Source organism: Equus quagga, chromosome 3, assembly GCF_021613505.1.
Source record: "Equus quagga isolate Etosha38 chromosome 3, UCLA_HA_Equagga_1.0, whole genome shotgun sequence".
NCBI lineage: Eukaryota > Metazoa > Chordata > Mammalia > Perissodactyla > Equidae > Equus > Equus quagga.
In genome coordinates, this window is record NC_060269.1 from 155,364,235 (window position 1) to 155,381,855 (window position 17,621).

Below are 17,621 nucleotides of genomic sequence, written 5' to 3' on the forward strand. Positions count from 1 at the left end.
TGAAACCCATGAGAGAATATAATTTTGGTCATCATAGTCTCCCTTTTTGAAACTCTAGTTTTCTCAGATTTTCAAAATTGCTGTAAATTACCTAAACTTTAAAAGTTAAAGTTTGGGCATAGTGCATTTTTTCCCCCAAACTGTCTGTGGTGGTTGATTTCATGTGTCAATTTGACTGGGCCCGAGATGCCCAGATTAAAATGACGTGGGTGTTTCCAGATGAGACAAGCATTAGAACGGGTGGACCGAGCCCTCCCCAGGGTGGGTGGGCATCACTCGACCCCGGGGGCCTGAACAGAACAGGGAGAAGAGCAGGAAGACATCCCCCTGCCTGACGCCTGAGCGGGACACGGCCGTCTCGGCCCTGGGACAGCACTCGCCCCGGCCCCCTGGGTCTCCCACTGGCAGATGGCAGGTCAGGGGCTTCTCAGCCTCCACCATCCTGTGAGCAAACTCCTCGCGATGTCTCCTTTTATATCTGCCTCTGCGGAGTGACATCCGCGTACGCAACTCCTGCCGGCTCTGTTCCTCTGGAGAACCCCGACCAACACGCTGTCTGATGACAGAAGGAAGGAAGACACTGCCCGTCAGCCCACCCACAGAATTCGCAGGATCTAGTTAACACTACTTTCATCAGCACATGAAGCTCTAAACCAAAGTTCTCTCTCCAAGCAAACAGATGCACAGTGTGGACAGAGTTGCCTCAGACCTCTGGTACCAAACGCTGCACTGATTTAACGGAAGCTCTGCACCCACGATGACATTCAGACACCACGTGGAGCAAAGTGACCACGGTAGCTAAGCTGTGAGCGCTTAGGATGGGCGCGGTGGGCACGGAGCGTGTGGTGTGTGCATGTGCACATACGTGCCTGCAGTCTGCACCAACACCTGTGGTGTTTCCATCACCCCGTCTTACACTAGCGTGTGCTGTGTGCATGTGCACATACGTGCCTGCAGTCTGCACCAACAGCTGTCGTGTTTGTTACCCCGTCTGACCCTCTACTGTACAAATACTCTCACAAATACTTCAGGTAATAAATTTCCAGGCGGAAAGAATTTGAGTTAAGTTTTTCTTTTGCTTTTATTACAAGCATATAATATTAATTGGCAAAACACTGAATACAAGCTTCACTATCATAAAATCAAAACGTTTAAGCAATATTCCAAAAAAGATTTTAGACAAAAACTAGCCACCGAGTACAAAAATTACACACCAACACAAAGCATAAAAAATGTAAACTTTCAAATTAAACAGTCAAAAATATGTATCTGCATTGTCATCTTCATAAACAGCGACAGCTTCCACGTTGCCACGCATGGCGGGCCGGCTCAGCACCACCTCACCCTGAACCCACATCCTTTGGGAAAATGGTTTTCTTACACCCAATTATGTTGCTGGATAGACATTTACACTAATGCTACACACGCTGGGGGCACCCACACTGCAGTCCATCCTCAGACGTGCTCGCGGACGTGGTGAGTTACACACGACGCCCTGGCCCGGGCTGGCCATGCACTGCCCGTCCGGCAGGGATGGGATCTTCGTAAAGACTACGCTGTAGTTTGATATTTACTGAGTGTGTTTAAATACCAAGGCAGAGAAACACACTGGTTTATCACGCTAAGGTCACGTGTGATGCGGTGGAGTGTAAATGATTTCCTGAGGAAACAGAGAAACTGGGTTTTTTGTGATTTTGCTATCGGCACTAAATTTATTTTCAATATTTGGAGAGCACATTGAATATTCACGCACAACGTAGACATCAGCTGGCTCATTCCTATCCAATGACACATTTCAAATCACTGTAAAACACTATCCTGTGCGCTTTGAGAAAAGAACCAAACGAATTTCTAAGACTTGGAATGCCACGAGGAGGCATCGGAGGCCGAGCCTGGAGGCTCAGGAGCCCCGGGGAAGTAGCACCGTCACGTGTGGGGTCCTACGGGGGTGGTGCATCCAGGGCCGTGAGCAGGCGGGTCGAGGGCACAAACCCCGGGCAGCCATGAGGCTGGCCTACGATGGCGCCACACATCACTTCACGGCTGCCTGCCCCGTCACTTATATTTAAATATTGCTGACAGGTATTCTTGCACAGGCACACGCACAATCCTGATGATAACTGTGTTCTTATAATAGCAACAATGAAAAAGGAAAAACCAAATAGCTGAATGTATATATTTTGAAGTTCCACCTACATTCCCTTTCAATTTAGCAGAATAGATGCTACATTGCAATTTAAACATCTAATAAACGCATATTGGAACCTATTGCACAAAAGCATAAACAATGCTCTTCATCCATATAAAACAAAAACATACAAATTAAAAGCTACTCAAAGTAAAAAGAAGAAGCTTGCAAAACATCTCACAATTTCATTTTATATGCCTGTAAATAAAGCTGGACCACTGAAACCAAACGATTGGATGGGAAAATACGATAGAAGGCTTAAAATAGAATAAATAATTTTATAAAGTTTTTTTTAACCCCCCAAATCTTAAATTTAATATTATATATTCTATCTGAATTTTCTATTTCCATGAAAACGGTGTCTAGCGAGGGTCCCACCGGTGCTGACAGCGATGTGGGGCGGGAGCTGAACAGCACGAGTCTCCCCAGCACAGCAGCTGTGAAACTCCTCCACAGCAACTCCACTGCTAAAACCTTCAGAGGGTCCAATCAGTAACTGATCCTGGCTTTCATGCTGGAAAAAATAAAATTCAGGCTTTTGATGTTAAATGAAAGCATGACAAAATGAAGGAGACCCCTGAAGCTTCCCGACGGCAGGGTTCACCAGGCTGCAGTCTTCATAAGGCCGCGTCAGACCAAAGCGGCCGGAGGCCACCAGGGATCGCCCTGTAGTGAAGGCGGTCTGCAGGAGGACATCTTAGAAAAATAGGTACTTTTGCTGCTGAGGTTTCATCAGGTTAACACGATTACAAAAGCGGGTCACACAAGAGCGGTCAGCAACCAGCTGGAGATGTTAATACTGGCTCCGACTTATCTCCACCTCTCTGTATATTTAAATATATCAACTTAGCACCATAGCAAATTCAAGTGATTTCAAAGATAGCTACAAAGTTACAAATATATAATATGAGATTATTACAGCGATATTAAGTTTAATCTGAACTGTGAATTAATTTTATTTGAATTTGGATGCTCATACTGTTTAATCCTTCCTTACTTTCACCACACAGGAAAATACCTAAATTCTAATGTTACACTTAAAACTGCATTGTGATAACGTGGTTTTACAGAATGCTTCAGCAGTAAGGTATCTTTTGAGGTAGACAGGTAATATTTACTCACACACATCTACTCATTAAACTGTGTAGAATAACTCTAAATGTGATTTGGATGAATAGCAAGCTTAGGTAATTGAAAAATTCAAACACCACTGGCAGTTAATGGGCTTAAATAAAAAGGCAAATTTTGATCAATTCCTAACAAAGAAGTTGTTTTTATGTTTTTAAAAGACCTTACATTAAAATCACTTGGACTGAATTAATTTGAATGTTTTTCTCATCCTTTAGACTAGGTCTCAGTAGCTGCTTCTGACATTCATGTATGTAAAACAGGAAGCAGAAGAAAACAAACAAAATTGAATGTTGATGAGCGCAACTTTAACTTTCAAAGCAAATTCAAGAAAAGATTCTAGTCACTAAGATGAAATACTTCCTGGAAAACCCAGCCCTCGGGGCCACCATCAGAGACCTGTCCACTGACAAGGGCGGTGGGTGAGCCACTCCCACCAGAAAAGGAGGAGGACCTGAAGCTCACTGGGAAGTCAGAGGACACACGGACGGAGGTGACAAGGAAGCTCCAGGACGACTGTGATGGCTCCAGAGGACTGGTCCTGTCTCCTCATTCTTGCCTTTACACCATTTTAAAGTAACAGATATCTATGTGCTGGCAGTTTATTCTCTAAATCCACAAACATATTAACATTTGGGAGGAGGAGGGGGTAACCGAGTGTGTGCTGCCTGTGACCGGCGTTATAGGTCATCAAGTCACTGGACAAGCAGCTGCTGCCGCACGGCGCACTCCCCCGGGCACTCCGCTACCCCCCTGCTCCTGTGCTTGGCCCATTAGCAGCCACGAAGTGTGCGAGCTCTTTCCATGAGCAGAGAGGAGGGGAGGGTGGACGTGGTGGGAACCAGGCGTCTGCACACCTGGAGCTGCCGGAGCAGACGCCCTCGCAGGGCGGCACCGCTCGTCTGATGGAAAAGCCCCTCCACAAACGCCACCACCTCTCTTCAGCAGAATGAAAATGGGAAAGAATGAGTAGGAGATTAAACGATGGCACGGAACAATCTGTGCCCTGTTCAATAAAAGCCGTTTTTCACAACAGTTGTTCAACAGACCAGCAGTAAGCTGGACAAACGACCTCTGGTCTACCAGCTGGGCGTGCCAGGGACGGTGAGCACCAAGTCTCAGCCGTGTCCATTTCGGGGGGCAGCGGGACAGAGTCTCTCCCGCCACAGGGCTGCCTGGCCCCCAGCGTGTCGGTGGAGCTATGGGGGCTGAGGACACCACACCGCACGAGGCGAGTCAGGGGAGCTCTTGGCCTCGTTATGTTTTGAACTGTGGAAAAGTAAATACCATGGTTGACTCATAATATTAATGGAAACCTCTTTTGGTATGCTTTTAAATTAAATTTTTATATATCTTCGCAGTCTTCAGGAAGCTAAAGGCAACATAAATATCATTCACCATGAAAAGATATTTTTTCAATAACTTAGGAAGTATTCAATAAACATACAAGTATTTTTGAGGCTTATCGTGAAACTTAATTTATAAACTAAACTGAAATGACCAAGATTTTCAAGACCTGGGAAGCGAGCAAAGGTCCTGCGTGTCAGGACAGAATGTGCCTTACTGCACCGCCCTCCAGCCGCGAGCCGAAGCTACAGCAGCGCGGCCGAGCTGCGCGAGACGGTGGAGCGCTTCATCACCTGCGACGTGGTGCTGGTAGTGTCTGGCTGAGTGGGAATTCTCTCATACAAAAGTTATAAATATTCTCTATTCAGAAGTCTGGTCCACACGACACCCGGAGGCAACATTCCACAGCGCGGTCGTGGTCCTGCCCCCGCGCTCACTGGCCCCGGGTGCGAGGCTGCCTCCTGCCGTGCTGCCGGCGCTCACAGCAAGTCCATCTTGGGTCTGTAGTGCAGCAGGAGCGGCGCCTTCTGTAAGACAAGCCGGCAGAGTCGCTCTTAGCGGGGGCACGAGAAGACACAGGCCACGACGCCACCCAAACATGCTAGGGACACACTCGCCTCGGCTGTGATGCGCAGTCAGGCGCAGCAGAGGCCGAGAGGAACAAGCCCCTTGCTCTGTGGCCAAGGGAACCCGGCACTCCTCCACTGATGCTGCCCCTTCTCTCTGGACCTCCTGCTTCCTTGGACCCTCAGCCCAGGCTCAAGGTCAGCCCTGGCTCGCCCCCTGCTTCCAAAGGCTCGAGGGGTACCCTCTGACTGCAGCGGCCACTCCCTCCCCAGATCGTCACAGGACACTGGTCACCTCGCCCAGGAGGGCTGGGGTGAGTCGGAGCCTGGGCCGGGCGCTGCCGGGCTTGCCTGGGAACTGCACCTTCCTTGGGCCATGCTGACTCTGGGGCTGATGGTTTCAGAGTGACTGCATTTGACGACAGTCCTGTGACTGAATTGTCATTTCTAGGCTCTTAGATAAAAATATGCTCAGAAAAGTAGTTGCCATTCATAGCGGATTCTGAAAATCAAACAAAACATCATTACAAGGAGACAACTCTCACCTTGAATCTCCACCTTGTGACAACCACAAACTTGAGTGTGTGGTCCTTGCCCAGGATTTCCTCATTGCATAAAATGTCCAGCTGGTGGGAGAAGAAGGCTTCGGTCAGGGGGCTGAGGGCTTGGCACTTGGGACACAGGCCACTGGTCTGTACCAATTCTTCCAGGCCCCCCACAGATGTTTCTGTCAGCTATGGAGCCACATGCCTGTCTCTGGGCAGCACAGGTGGGAGGGCGGACTCGGAAGGCCCTTCTGATCCCACCTGGGAGCGCACAGAGCACTGGGGACGTCTTGTCCACACCTGCCCACCAGGGGCCTCTAAGCCACACCCGCCCACGGGGGGGAACCTCTGTTCATACCCATCAACTGAGGAGCCTCTGTCCACACCTGCCCACTGGGGGGAACCTCTGTCCCCACCCACCAATTGGGGGGGCCTCAGTTCACACCTGCCAACAAGAGGAGGGGCCTCTGTCCACACCCACCAACTGGGGGGCCTCTGTTCACACCTGCCAACTGGGAGCTTTGGTCCACATCCGCCATGACATCCCCCTGCCACGGGCTGCAGCCCCTAGGCTGCTCCCCCACAAAGAGGACCCTGTCCTTCTACTCTCCCCACCTCAGTCCACCTCTTGGCCAAGTTTGTCCCTCTCACCTCAGTGGAAAAAGGTAATATGCTCCCCAGATGGTCTTTTTCCTTTCTTTTTTAAAAAAGACTATTTTAGAGCAGTTTTAGGTTCACAGCAAAACTGAACAGAGGGTACAGAGTTCCCACTTACCCCATCCTCACACATGACCCCTCACTGTCAACATGGCCCACCAGAGAGCATATCTGTTACAGTCGGCAAACCCAGGTGGACAGGCCGGCATCACCCCAAGTCCAGAGCTCTCAGGAGCCTCGTTCTTGGGGTGGTGCCTCCTCTGGGTCCAGACAGTGTATAATGACGTGTGTCCACCACACAGTGCCTATTTGCTCTCCCTCCCCACACCCTGACACCCACTCATCTTTCACTGTCTCTATAGTTTTGGCCTTTCCAGAATGTCATAGAGTTGGAACCATACAGTGTGTAGCCTTTTCAGACTGGCTTCTTTCACTTAGTAACATGCATATTTAAGGTTCCTCCATGTCTTTTCATGGCTTGATAGCTCACTTATTTTTACCACTGAATAATATTCCATTGTCCGGATGGAGCACAGTTTACTGATCTACCCACCTACTGAAGGGCATCTTGGTTGCTTCCAAGTTTTGGCAGTTATGAATGAAGCTGCTATACACATCTGTGTGCAGGTGTTGTGTGGACATGAGTTTTCAACTCCCTTGGGCAAATACCAAGGAGCGTGACTGCTGGATCGCATGGTGAGAGCATTTCTGCATTCCCAGCAGCAGCGAGTGAGAGTCCCTGTTGCTCCACATCCTCGTCACCATTTGGTGTTGTCAGCGTTGTGTGTATGTGGGTGTGTGTGTGTCAATAGTTCATTCCTTCTGATTGTTTTCTAAAAAAATTGTGCTAAAATGCACATAAAATTTACTGTCTTAACCATTTTTCAGTGCACCGTTCAGTGGTATTAAGCACATTCACATTGTGCAGCCATCACCACCATGCATCTCCAGAACTTTTTCATCTTGTGAAACTGAAACTCTCCTCATTGAACACTGACTCCCCATCTCCCCACCCACCCCAGCCCAGTCCCTGCCAACCACCATACTCTCTGTCTCTGTGGATCTGACTATTCTAGGATCTCATAGAAGTGGAATACTACAATGTTTGTCTTTTTGTGACTGGCTTATTTCACTGAGTACAATGTCCTCAAGGTCCATCCATGTTGTAGCATATTGCAGGATTTCCTTCCATTTTAAGGCTGAATAGTGTTCCACTGCATGGATGGACCACATTTGTTTATCCATTCACCTGCTGATGGACACTTGGGCTGCTTCCAAGCTTTCGTTACTGTGAATAACGCTGATGTAAACATGAGTGTACAAACACCTCTTTGAGACCGTTTCAATTCTTTCAGGTTTATACCCAGAAGTGGAATTGCTGGATCATACGGTAATTCTGTGTTTAATTTTTTGAGGAACCTCCATACTGTTTTCCACAGTGGCTGTACCATTTTACACTCCTCACAACAGTGCACAGGGTTCCAGTTTCCCCATATCCTTGACAACACATTATTTATTTATTCTACAGCAGCCATCCTATGGGTGTGAGATGGTATTTCACTGTACTTTGGATTTGCATTTCCTTAATGATTCGTGATGTTGAGCATCATTTCATGTGCTTATTGCCCAATCGCATATCTTCTTTGGAGAAATGTCTATTCAAGTCCTTTGCCCACTTTTGAATCAGGTTTTTTTTTGTGTGTTGAGTTTTAGGAATTCTCTGTATATTCTAGATGGTAATCCCTTAACAGATACATGACTTGCAAATAGTTTCTCCTACTTTGTACCAAATTTTTTAATTTTCAGGATGTACAATTTGTCTCTTTTTCCTCTTGCTGTCTATGCATTTGGTGTCACATCCAAGAAGTCACTGCCAAAACCAATGTCATGAAGCTTTCTCCTATGTTTTCTTTTAAGGTTTTATTGTTTTAGGTCTTATGTTTAGGTCCTTGATGCATTTTGAGTTAATTTTCATACAAGGTGTGAGGTAAGGGTCCAAGTTCATTCTTTTGCATGTGGATATCCAGTTTTCTCAGTGCTATTTGTTGAAAAGACTGTTTTTTCCCTATTGAATGGTCTTGGCACCCTTGTCAAAAATCATCTGACCGTATATGTGAGGGTTTATTTCTGGGCTCTTTACTCTACTCCTTTGGTCTATATGTCTGTCCTTACGCCAGTACCACACTGTTCTAATTATCATAGCTTTGTGGTAGGTTTTGAAATCAGGAAGAGTGAGTCCTCCAGTTTTGTTCTTTTTCAAGGTTATTTTGGCTATTTGTGTCCCTTGAGATTTTGCATGAAGTTTAGATGGTTTTTGAATTTCTTCAAACCCTCACTGGGATTTTGATAGGAGTCACACTGAATCCATGCGTCACTTTGGTGCTACTGGCATTTCCACAACATTATGTCCAGGCCATGAACTTGGGATGTGTTTTCACTTATTTCTGTCTTCTTCAATTTCTTTCAGCAATGTTTTGTGGTTTTCACTGTATGAGTCTTTCATCTCCTTGCTTAAGATAATTCCTAAGTATTTCATTCTTTGTGAGGTTCTTGTGAAGGGAACTGTTCTGTCATTTCCTTTTCAGATTGTTCACTGCTTGTGCACAGAAATGCAACTGATTTCTGTGTGGATTTTGTATCTTGCTACCTTGCTGAATTCATTTATTAGTTCTAATGGTTTGTGTGTGTGTGTGATCTTTAGGATTTTCTTCATATAAGATCATATCTGCAAACAGAGAAATTTTAATTCTTCCTTTCTGATTTGGATGTGTTTTCTTTCTTTTCCTTGCCTAACTGAAGGGGTGAAAGTGGGCACCCTTGCCTTGTTCCTGGTCATGGAGAAAAAGCTTTCAGTCTCTCACCACTCAGCATGATGCTTGTAGTGGGTTTCCACACAGGGCTTTTATTTTATTTTACTTTCATCTATGGCTTCTCTTCCTAGTTGAGCGCTTTTATCTTGAAAGGGTGTTGAATATTGTCAAATGCTTTTTCTGCATCAATTGAAATGATTACATGGTTTTTCCTTCACTCTGTTAATGTGGTGTATTACACCTACCGATTTCATATGTTGAGCCATCCTTGCATTCCAGGAATAGATCCCATTTGGTCATGGTGTATAATCCTTTTAATATGCTGCTGAATTCCGTTTGCTAGTATTTTGTTGAGGATTTTTGCATCAATGTTCATACAGGATATTGGTCTGCAGTTTTCTTTTCTTGTGGTGTCTTTATTGGGCTTTGGTATCGGGTGATGCTGGCCTCATAGAATGAATTAGAAAGGGTTCCCTCCTGTTCAATTTTCTGGAAAAGTTTGAGAAGGATTGGTGCTAGTTCTTCTTTACTTGTTTGGTAGAATTTACCAGTGAAGCCACTGGGTCCAGGGCTTTTCTTGTTGGGAGACTTTAGATTACTGATTCAATCTCCTTACTAGTTACAGGACTCAGATTCTCTATTTCTTCGTGATTCAGTTGTCTTGGTTCTGTGTTTCTAGGAATTTGTCAGTTTCACCTAGGCTATCCAATTTGTTGGTGTACAACTGCCCACAGCACTCTATTATAACCTTTTTTATTTCTGTAGAATCAGTAGTAATGTCCCTCCTTTCATTTCAGATTTTAGTAATTTGAGCCTTCTCTTTTTTTTCTTAGTCCAGCTAGCTAAAAGTTTGTCATTTTGTTGATCTTTCTGAAGAACCACTGATTTTTCTCTATTGTTTTTCTATTCTCTATGTTGCTTATCTCTGCTATAATATTTATTATTTGGGTTTAGTTTGTTCTTATTCTAGTTTTTTTTTAATTCCAGAAGAAGGAGATGTTGTTATTGTTTAGGTTTTTGTTTTTGTTTTTGTTTTGGTAAGGAAGATTTGCCCTGAACTAACATCCATTGCCAATCTTCCTGTTTTTTTAATTGAGGAAGATTAGCCCTGAGCTAACATCTGTTGCCAATCTTCCTGTTTTTTTAATTGAGGAAGATTAGCCCTGAGCTAACATCTGTGCCAATCTTCCTCCATTTTGTATGTGGGATGCCACCACAACATGGCTGATGAGTGGAGTAGGTCCACATCTGGGATCCGAACCCTCAAACTCGGGCTGCCAAAGTGGAGCGTGTGGAACTTTAACCACTTGGCCATGGGGCTGGCTCCCTTCTTCCTAGTTTCTTATGCTGTGAATTTAGGTTGTTAATTTGAGATCTTTCTTGTTTTTAATGCAAGCATTTATAGCTATAATATATTTCTCTCTTAGCACTGCTTTCACTGTCTCATACATTTTGGTTTTACTGTGTTTTGTTTTCATTTGTCTCTAAGTATTTTCTAACATCTCTTTCATTTCTTCTTTGATCTACCGGTTGTTTAAAAATGAGTTGGCTAATTTCTACAATTTTGTAAATTTTCCAGTTTTCCTTTTGTTACTCACTTCTAACTTTATGCCATTGTGGTCAGAGAAGATACTTGGTATGATATTTATCTTTTAAAATCTATTGAGACAATTTGTGTCTGCCTTTCTCTTATAAGGACCCTTGTCATTGGCTTTAGGGCCCACCCAGATAATCCAGGATGATCTCTTCATCTCAAGATTCTTAACATATTTGTAAAGACCTTTTTTCAAATAAAGTCACATTCACATGTTTTGGGGTTAGGAAATGGACGTATCTTTTAATGGAGCCACCATTCAACGGACTACAGTCTGCCTCTGGCCTCTCAAAATCGACATCCATCCCACATGCAAAATACATTCACCCCATCCCAACATCCCCAGGAATCTCAACCCATTCCAGCATCAACTCCAAATTCCAAAATCTCGTCTAGATATCATCAGCTCAAAAGTCCCTGGTCTTATCTTCTAAATCATATGAATCAGGTCTGGGTGAGACTCTGGGTATGAGCCATCCTGGGGCAAAATTCCTCTCTAGCTGTGGACCTGCAAACTAGAAAACATGTTATCTGCTCCCAAATAAACGGTGGGACAGGCACAGGATAGATATTCCTATTGCAAAAGGGACATATGTTAGGCATAAAGGGGTCACTGGTCTCAAGCAAGTTTGAAATCTGGCAGGGAAAAATCCATGAAGTTTCAAGATCTGAGAACACACCACTGTGGGCGGAGTTTCTGCCCTCTGGGCCCACGATGGCCTCACCCTCTGGGCCCAAGGCTCTGCCCTTGGAGTCACTGTTCCCTTTTCTTGAAGGGTAGTTCATATTTGCAGCCAAGTGGCTCTATCAGTCTATTTCCTGCATGCAGAATTTTGGAAATTTGATAAGTCTTCTCTCATTTCTTCCTGTCTCTGACCCCTTCAGTCCAAGCTGGGGACATTTCTGCTGATACAACATTCTCAACAACTTTGTGGGTCTCCATGTACAACACGAATCCAGGCCAATAGATGTGAAGATTCTCCACAGATCTTTCCTGGATAACTCTTCTCCACTCCCAGGTTCTGTGAGATGGTTGAGCCACTATGAGTCACAGAACTAATCTCTTCAGAAGGTTGTGCTGCCATACCCTTGGCCTTTTCTCCAGAGCATGCTTCCCTAACAGCGGAACTTCTAATATCACCATCTTTTGCAATCTGAACAGGCTGTGAATCTTCCAAATCATCAGGTGGTGGTTCTTTTTTGCTTAGCAGTTCCTGCCTGAATTCATCTTTCTCCTCTCATATTTTATTACAAGCAACAAGAGGACACTAGACCACACCTTCCACACTTTGCTTGGAAATCTCAGCTAAATCTCCAAGCTCATCACTTCCAAGCTCTATTTTCCACACAACTGGAGAACATAATTCGGCCATGCTTTCTCCCATCACGTGACAAGGATCACTTTTCTTCCTGTTTCCAACACTATGCTCCTCTTTTCCGTATCAGTTCTCATCAGAAGTGTCTTTACTCTTCCTATTTCTACCAACATTCTGTTTGTGGCGATATGTCCCTTCTAAGATGACAGAAGCTTTCTCTACCACATTCCTCACTTCCTTCTGGGCTATCATCAGAATCATCTTTAATGACCCAGTTTCCAGCAACAGTCTCTCCAAGGCAATCTAGGCTTTTTTTATTGTGTTTCTCAGAATCTTTCCAGCCTCTGCCTATTATCCACTTCCAAAGTCATTTCCACATTTTCAGGTGTTTGTTACAGCAGCACTCTGCTTCCTGGTACCAAAATCTGTTCTGGTTTCCTGTGGCAGCTGAGACCAAGGACCACGAACTTGATGGCTTAAAACGCAGGAATCTACTTTCTCTCAGACGTGGAGGCCAGCAGTCTGAGACCAGGGGTGGGTCCTCCCTCCGAGGCGCTGGGGAAGCTCCTTCCTGCCTCTTCCAGCTTCGGGTGGCTTCGGGTGGCTCCAGGAGTCCCTTGGCTCGTGGTCCCCGCACTCTAATCTCTGTCTCTGTCCTCACATCACCTTCTCCTCTGTGCGGCTCAAATTTCCCTCTGCCACACTCTCGTAAGGACACTTGTCATTGGATTTACGGTCCACCCAGACAATCCAGGATTATTCCATCATGAGATTCCTAACTTAATTATATCTGAAAATATCTTTTTTCAAGAAAAGGTTATATTTACAGGTTCTGGAAGTTAGGATGTGGACACATCTTTTTGGGGGCAACTGTTCAGCCCACTACTCTCTCTGGAACACATCTGCAGTCCATCTACCTGTCTCCATCCTCACTGTGCTCCCCTGGTCCCTCCCTCCTGGGACTCCTGCCATAGGCCCCTCACCCCCGATTGGCCTCTCCTGCTTCCATTTCTGCATATCAACAATTCATTTTCCTCACAGCCTGAGGACCACTTTAAAACTATACCTCAAATGATGTATTCCCTGTTGAAGGCCCCCGCCGCCTTCTCTTGACATTGATTTATGCACAGCTGGCTCCCGCTGACAATTCACGTCTTAGCTAAGTGTCGCCACCTCCCCAGGGCCCACAACGACGCCTAAGCTAAGTGCTCACCCAACCCCACTGTGTACCACTGGCCACCAGTTTATCTTATTCTCAGCCTTGATCACAACCTGAAAGTATTTATCTATCTACCCATCTATCTATTCATCCCCCATCTACCCATCCATCCATCCGTTTGTGAAGCTAAAGAACAGAATTTCTCTTTGTGGTGAAAACCTTTAACATGTTTTAAACAATCTCATCACCCTCCTCCCCTTGGCGTTCTCTCTCCCATTAGCAGCAGTCCCACGGTCATGGTCTCTGGGCCTTCCACGGCCCTCACTGCTATTCCTATCAAGCTATCGGGGATAGGCAGGACAAATAGAGATTTTTTTCCTGATTTAAAATCTTCAGCACAACCAGAAGGATCTACAACTAGAATATACAACTATGTATGGAGAGCTTTCGGGAGAAGAAGAAGAAAAAACAAAAAGAAGACTGGCAACGGATGTCAGACCAGGTGCCAATCTTTAAAGAAAAAAAAAACTTCAAAAAAAGTTGTTGGAAAAAAAACAACCGGGGCCGGCCCCGTGGCCGAGTGGTTAAGTTCGTGGGTTCTGCTGCGGCGGCCCAGGGTTTCGCTGGTTTGGATCCTGGGCGCAGACATGGCACCGCTTGTCAGGCCACGTTGAGGCGGCATCCGCATGCCACAACTAGAAGGACCCACAACTAAAAAAAATATACAACTACGTACTGGGGGGATTTGGAGAGAAAAAGCAGAAAGAAAAAAAAATAGATTGGCAACAGTTGTTAGCTCAGGTGCCAATTTTTAAGAAAAACAAAAAACGCCCCCCAAAAACCAAAACAATCAAAAGAACTTTAGAAGTATCACTATTACAAATAGGAAATGACTTGTTACAGTTTCTATTCACGGTGCAGCTACTACCTCGTTGAAAGACGAAAGGTTAAGTTTTTTGGCGATGAACTTCTTTAGATGTAGGACTGTGGCTTGGGCCGAGCAGCGGATCCACTTCCGTTTCAAGCCGCGCAGTTTGCTGCTGTTGCACTCCAGGCAGATGCTCACCTTAAAGAGAAGGACACAGCTGGGCAGGCCTCGCCGCGAGGAGCGCCATGGGCTGCTCTCCGGAGGCTTCCTCAGATATCTACTGACTCCACCAAACCTAAGAAAGCTCACTTTTGGATATCAGAAATCTGTTTTACCCTCAACAGTGCAGAAAAAGAATTTCACTTCAATCATTTTACACACATTATCTTAAAATCTGTTTACTGTTTGTCATTTTGTGAGATATAATCTAACACTGTTAACTCTGTCTTATTAACATAGTACTTTAAAGTAAACTCGAGAATTATTTATTCACTGTAGGCACTGTGCTGGTCTCTGAGTGAAAGTGACAAGGACTGGAGTCCTGTTCTGAAAGCTTCTGGCCAGTGGACACATGCGCATCCCCACAGGCTGTGCTGAGGGCTCTGCCAGCAAGATGAGGAAAGACACACAGCAAACACCGTGGCAGGGCCACTGATCTGCCCGAACGCGTCGAGGAAGGATTTATGAAGGACATAGCATCGCGCTTGGCCTTGACAGGACAGAGCAAACTCACTAGAGAGGCAGAGTCCCCTGCACGGAGGAAAGCCATGAGCAAAGGCACAAAGTTCGAAAGGTCATGGCTGCTTCTTGAAGGCTCAACAGTTCAGTGGGTTCAAGGGTACGGTGTGCGACAAGGAGCCGCAAGATAACAAACCAAGTGAAAGCGATTCTAGGATCGAGGGTGCCTGGTACACACAAACGTGAACCTGCCCAGGATGCACAACCCCAGGCCACGCAGGAGAGAGCTCCACGAGCAAGAGATTCCCCAGGAGCAGCCACAAGAAAGGGCACAGTCAGACCCCAAAATTCAGACATAAGAATTAAGATAGGAATTAATGAAATATGTATGTCTAAAATTACTACATACAAAAGAAGGAATTAAAGATGTAACACACCATGAAGAAAGAACAGGCAGGTATAAGAGAGAACCAAATATAACTTCTGAAAATAAAAAACATCCTCACTGAAATTAAAACTCAATGGCTGGCTGAACCACAGATTAGTCTCAGCTGAAGACAGATCAATTTTCTGAAAGATCAATTTGAGGAAATTACCCCAAAGAAGTATAGAGACAAAGATATCAATTAAAATAACAACTCGAAGGAAGGTAAGAGACAGACCAAAGAGCCTAAGAGCCGTGTCACAGGAGGTCCAGGGGAAAAAGGAGGCCCAAGGAAGGCAAAGCCTCAGTCAGAAGCAAAAGAGAGTCAAGGACACCTGCACTTGGACAGGGTGGCCGCACCTCGGAGCACGGTGGGTGGCTGAGGGCAGCAAGGGCAGGTCTCCACGCTGGTCGTTAGCGGGGAGGGGCCTGCCCAGGTGGGGACGGGAAATAAGTAGCTAAAGTATCATGCAAGAGTGAGAATGAAATAAAGCTATTTGCAAATGAAAACAGGAAATAACTGGGGGGAGCTGTAGTTTAGGAAGAGAACCTGGACCGGGAGGAAGACGACGCGGGAGGAGCGGGAGCCGGGAGGCGGGTCCGGAGCCAGGGGCAGCGGTCTGCGTCTGAAGATGAGGAGGACCGAGTGACCCACTCCAAGCAGGAGGGCGGCACCAGGCCGTGCGAGCATGGCCCTGGTGTCACTTGGCAGAGAGGAAGAGACTCAGACAAACCGTGGAATTTTTAAAAACGTAAATATTCATTTTAGAATTTCATAACCACTAAAATAATAAAAGCAGTTCATACAACTTGCCAATTCGTTGCCAAGTACAGGCAAAAAAGAGATTAAAGAACACTTACTAATTCAATAAAAGGCAAGAAGGGGGAGCATAAAAATATAAATGGAAAGCACAAAGACAGCAGAAATAAACTCAAACTCACCAGAGATCACTGTGAATGTAAAATAAGTTGTGAGCTAAAGGCATCTTCTGATTTGATTTTCTTAAAAAACCCAGTCTATGCTGTAAAAATCGTTGCACTTAAGAAAGATATTTACAAAACTGGAATACCAGGCAAATATTAATCAAAAGAAAGCTGACAAAGCTGTACTAATATTAGGTAAGACTTTAAGAAAGAAAGCTTAATAGGAAAAAACTCCCTAGGGATGGGAAACTTTCCAAACTTGAAAGCACCTAGTTACAGACTTAAATGGACAGAATGATGAGAAATGGTGAGGTCCAGCCCATGGGGGCGATGCTACGTGAGAGAGCTGCCTGCCTTCTCAGGCACACGCACACTCATGCATCCGTGTCTGTGTCCAGGCCTGAGCACCATCAGACCCATCTTTCTGACCACAGTCAGTCAAATCAGAAATTATCAGCCAAAGGAAATACTAAACCTGGCCCCATTGGGGTATCGTGTGTGCAGGGCTGGCACAGCAGCACTGGCTGGAGGTGGTCCTCATGCCCACCAAGAGGCTGCTAACCCACAAAAGGCACAGACACCCCAACACAGGGGCGCTGAGGCCTGTGTTCTAAGGTGGAAAACTGCAGGATGAAGGCGACCACCAGAGAATGAGGGAGATTAAACACGAGAGGTGGAGGGTGGATCAGGAGTTCCAGAAGGTGACACCCAGAGACAAGGAAGTTTCCTTGAGCAGAAGGAAGTCCAGGGTCCTCAGGACGGAAGGTGGAACCCAAATGACAACAAGAATAATGGAAGAGATGAATTCCCGGAAATCTCTGAACTCCCAGGATAAAGAGAAATCCTACAAAACTCCAAAACTCGACTCAGCTCCAGAGGAAAGGGATGGGCCTGTACCGGGAGCGACTTGAAACGGGGGAGCGCAGACCTGGTCAGCATGGCTGGCTGAGAGCTTCTCCGAGACAGTGGCTGATCACGGCGGCATCTCTCAGCAGCTTACTGAGCTTGTCTCCCTCGGGAGAAAGCGGGCTTGAGCCCAGTCGTCCTGGGAAGCCTGCTCCTCGGGCGAGTCTCGGGGCGAGGGCCAAGCCCACCAGGCAGCGCTGGGGAGCAGGGTCAGGGGAGCACACGGGCCACTCAGATGGATGAGAGCAGAGGTGGTCAGACGCACAACCTGCTTAGTCAGCTGCTGTTCTGAGATGCAGCCCCTCTGAACTCCCTGTTGAACAAAAACTGGGGGCTGCAGCCCAGTCTGGTTCCCAGGAGCATCGAGCGTCAGCATCCAGACATAGAGGGCGTCCAGTCGGGAAAGGGTGTGCAGACGGGAGAGGGCATGCAGATAGGGGAGGGCATCCAGTCAGGGGAGGGTGTGCAGACAGGGGAGGGCATCCAGTCAGGAGAGAGCATGCAGACAGGG

At 46.1% G+C, this 17,621-nt stretch overlaps 1 protein-coding gene across 3 annotated transcripts in view; it reads right to left on the reverse strand.

The window, feature by feature from the left end:
* Positions 1 to 1,062: 1,062 nt before the first annotated feature.
* PCGF3 (polycomb group ring finger 3) overlaps positions 1,063 to 17,621 on the reverse strand; it is a 66,709-nt gene continuing 50,150 nt past the window's right edge. For all 3 annotated transcript variants that reach the window (XM_046656515.1, XM_046656513.1, XM_046656514.1), the window contains 3 exons: positions 14,239 to 14,376; positions 5,775 to 5,855; positions 1,063 to 5,190 (listed from right to left, as the gene is read on the reverse strand). In XM_046656515.1, the coding sequence (XP_046512471.1) occupies positions 5,143 to 5,190; positions 5,775 to 5,855; positions 14,239 to 14,376 (267 nt within the window). In that variant the 3' untranslated portion in view covers positions 1,063 to 5,142. The remainder of the gene's footprint in view (positions 5,191 to 5,774; positions 5,856 to 14,238; positions 14,377 to 17,621) is intronic.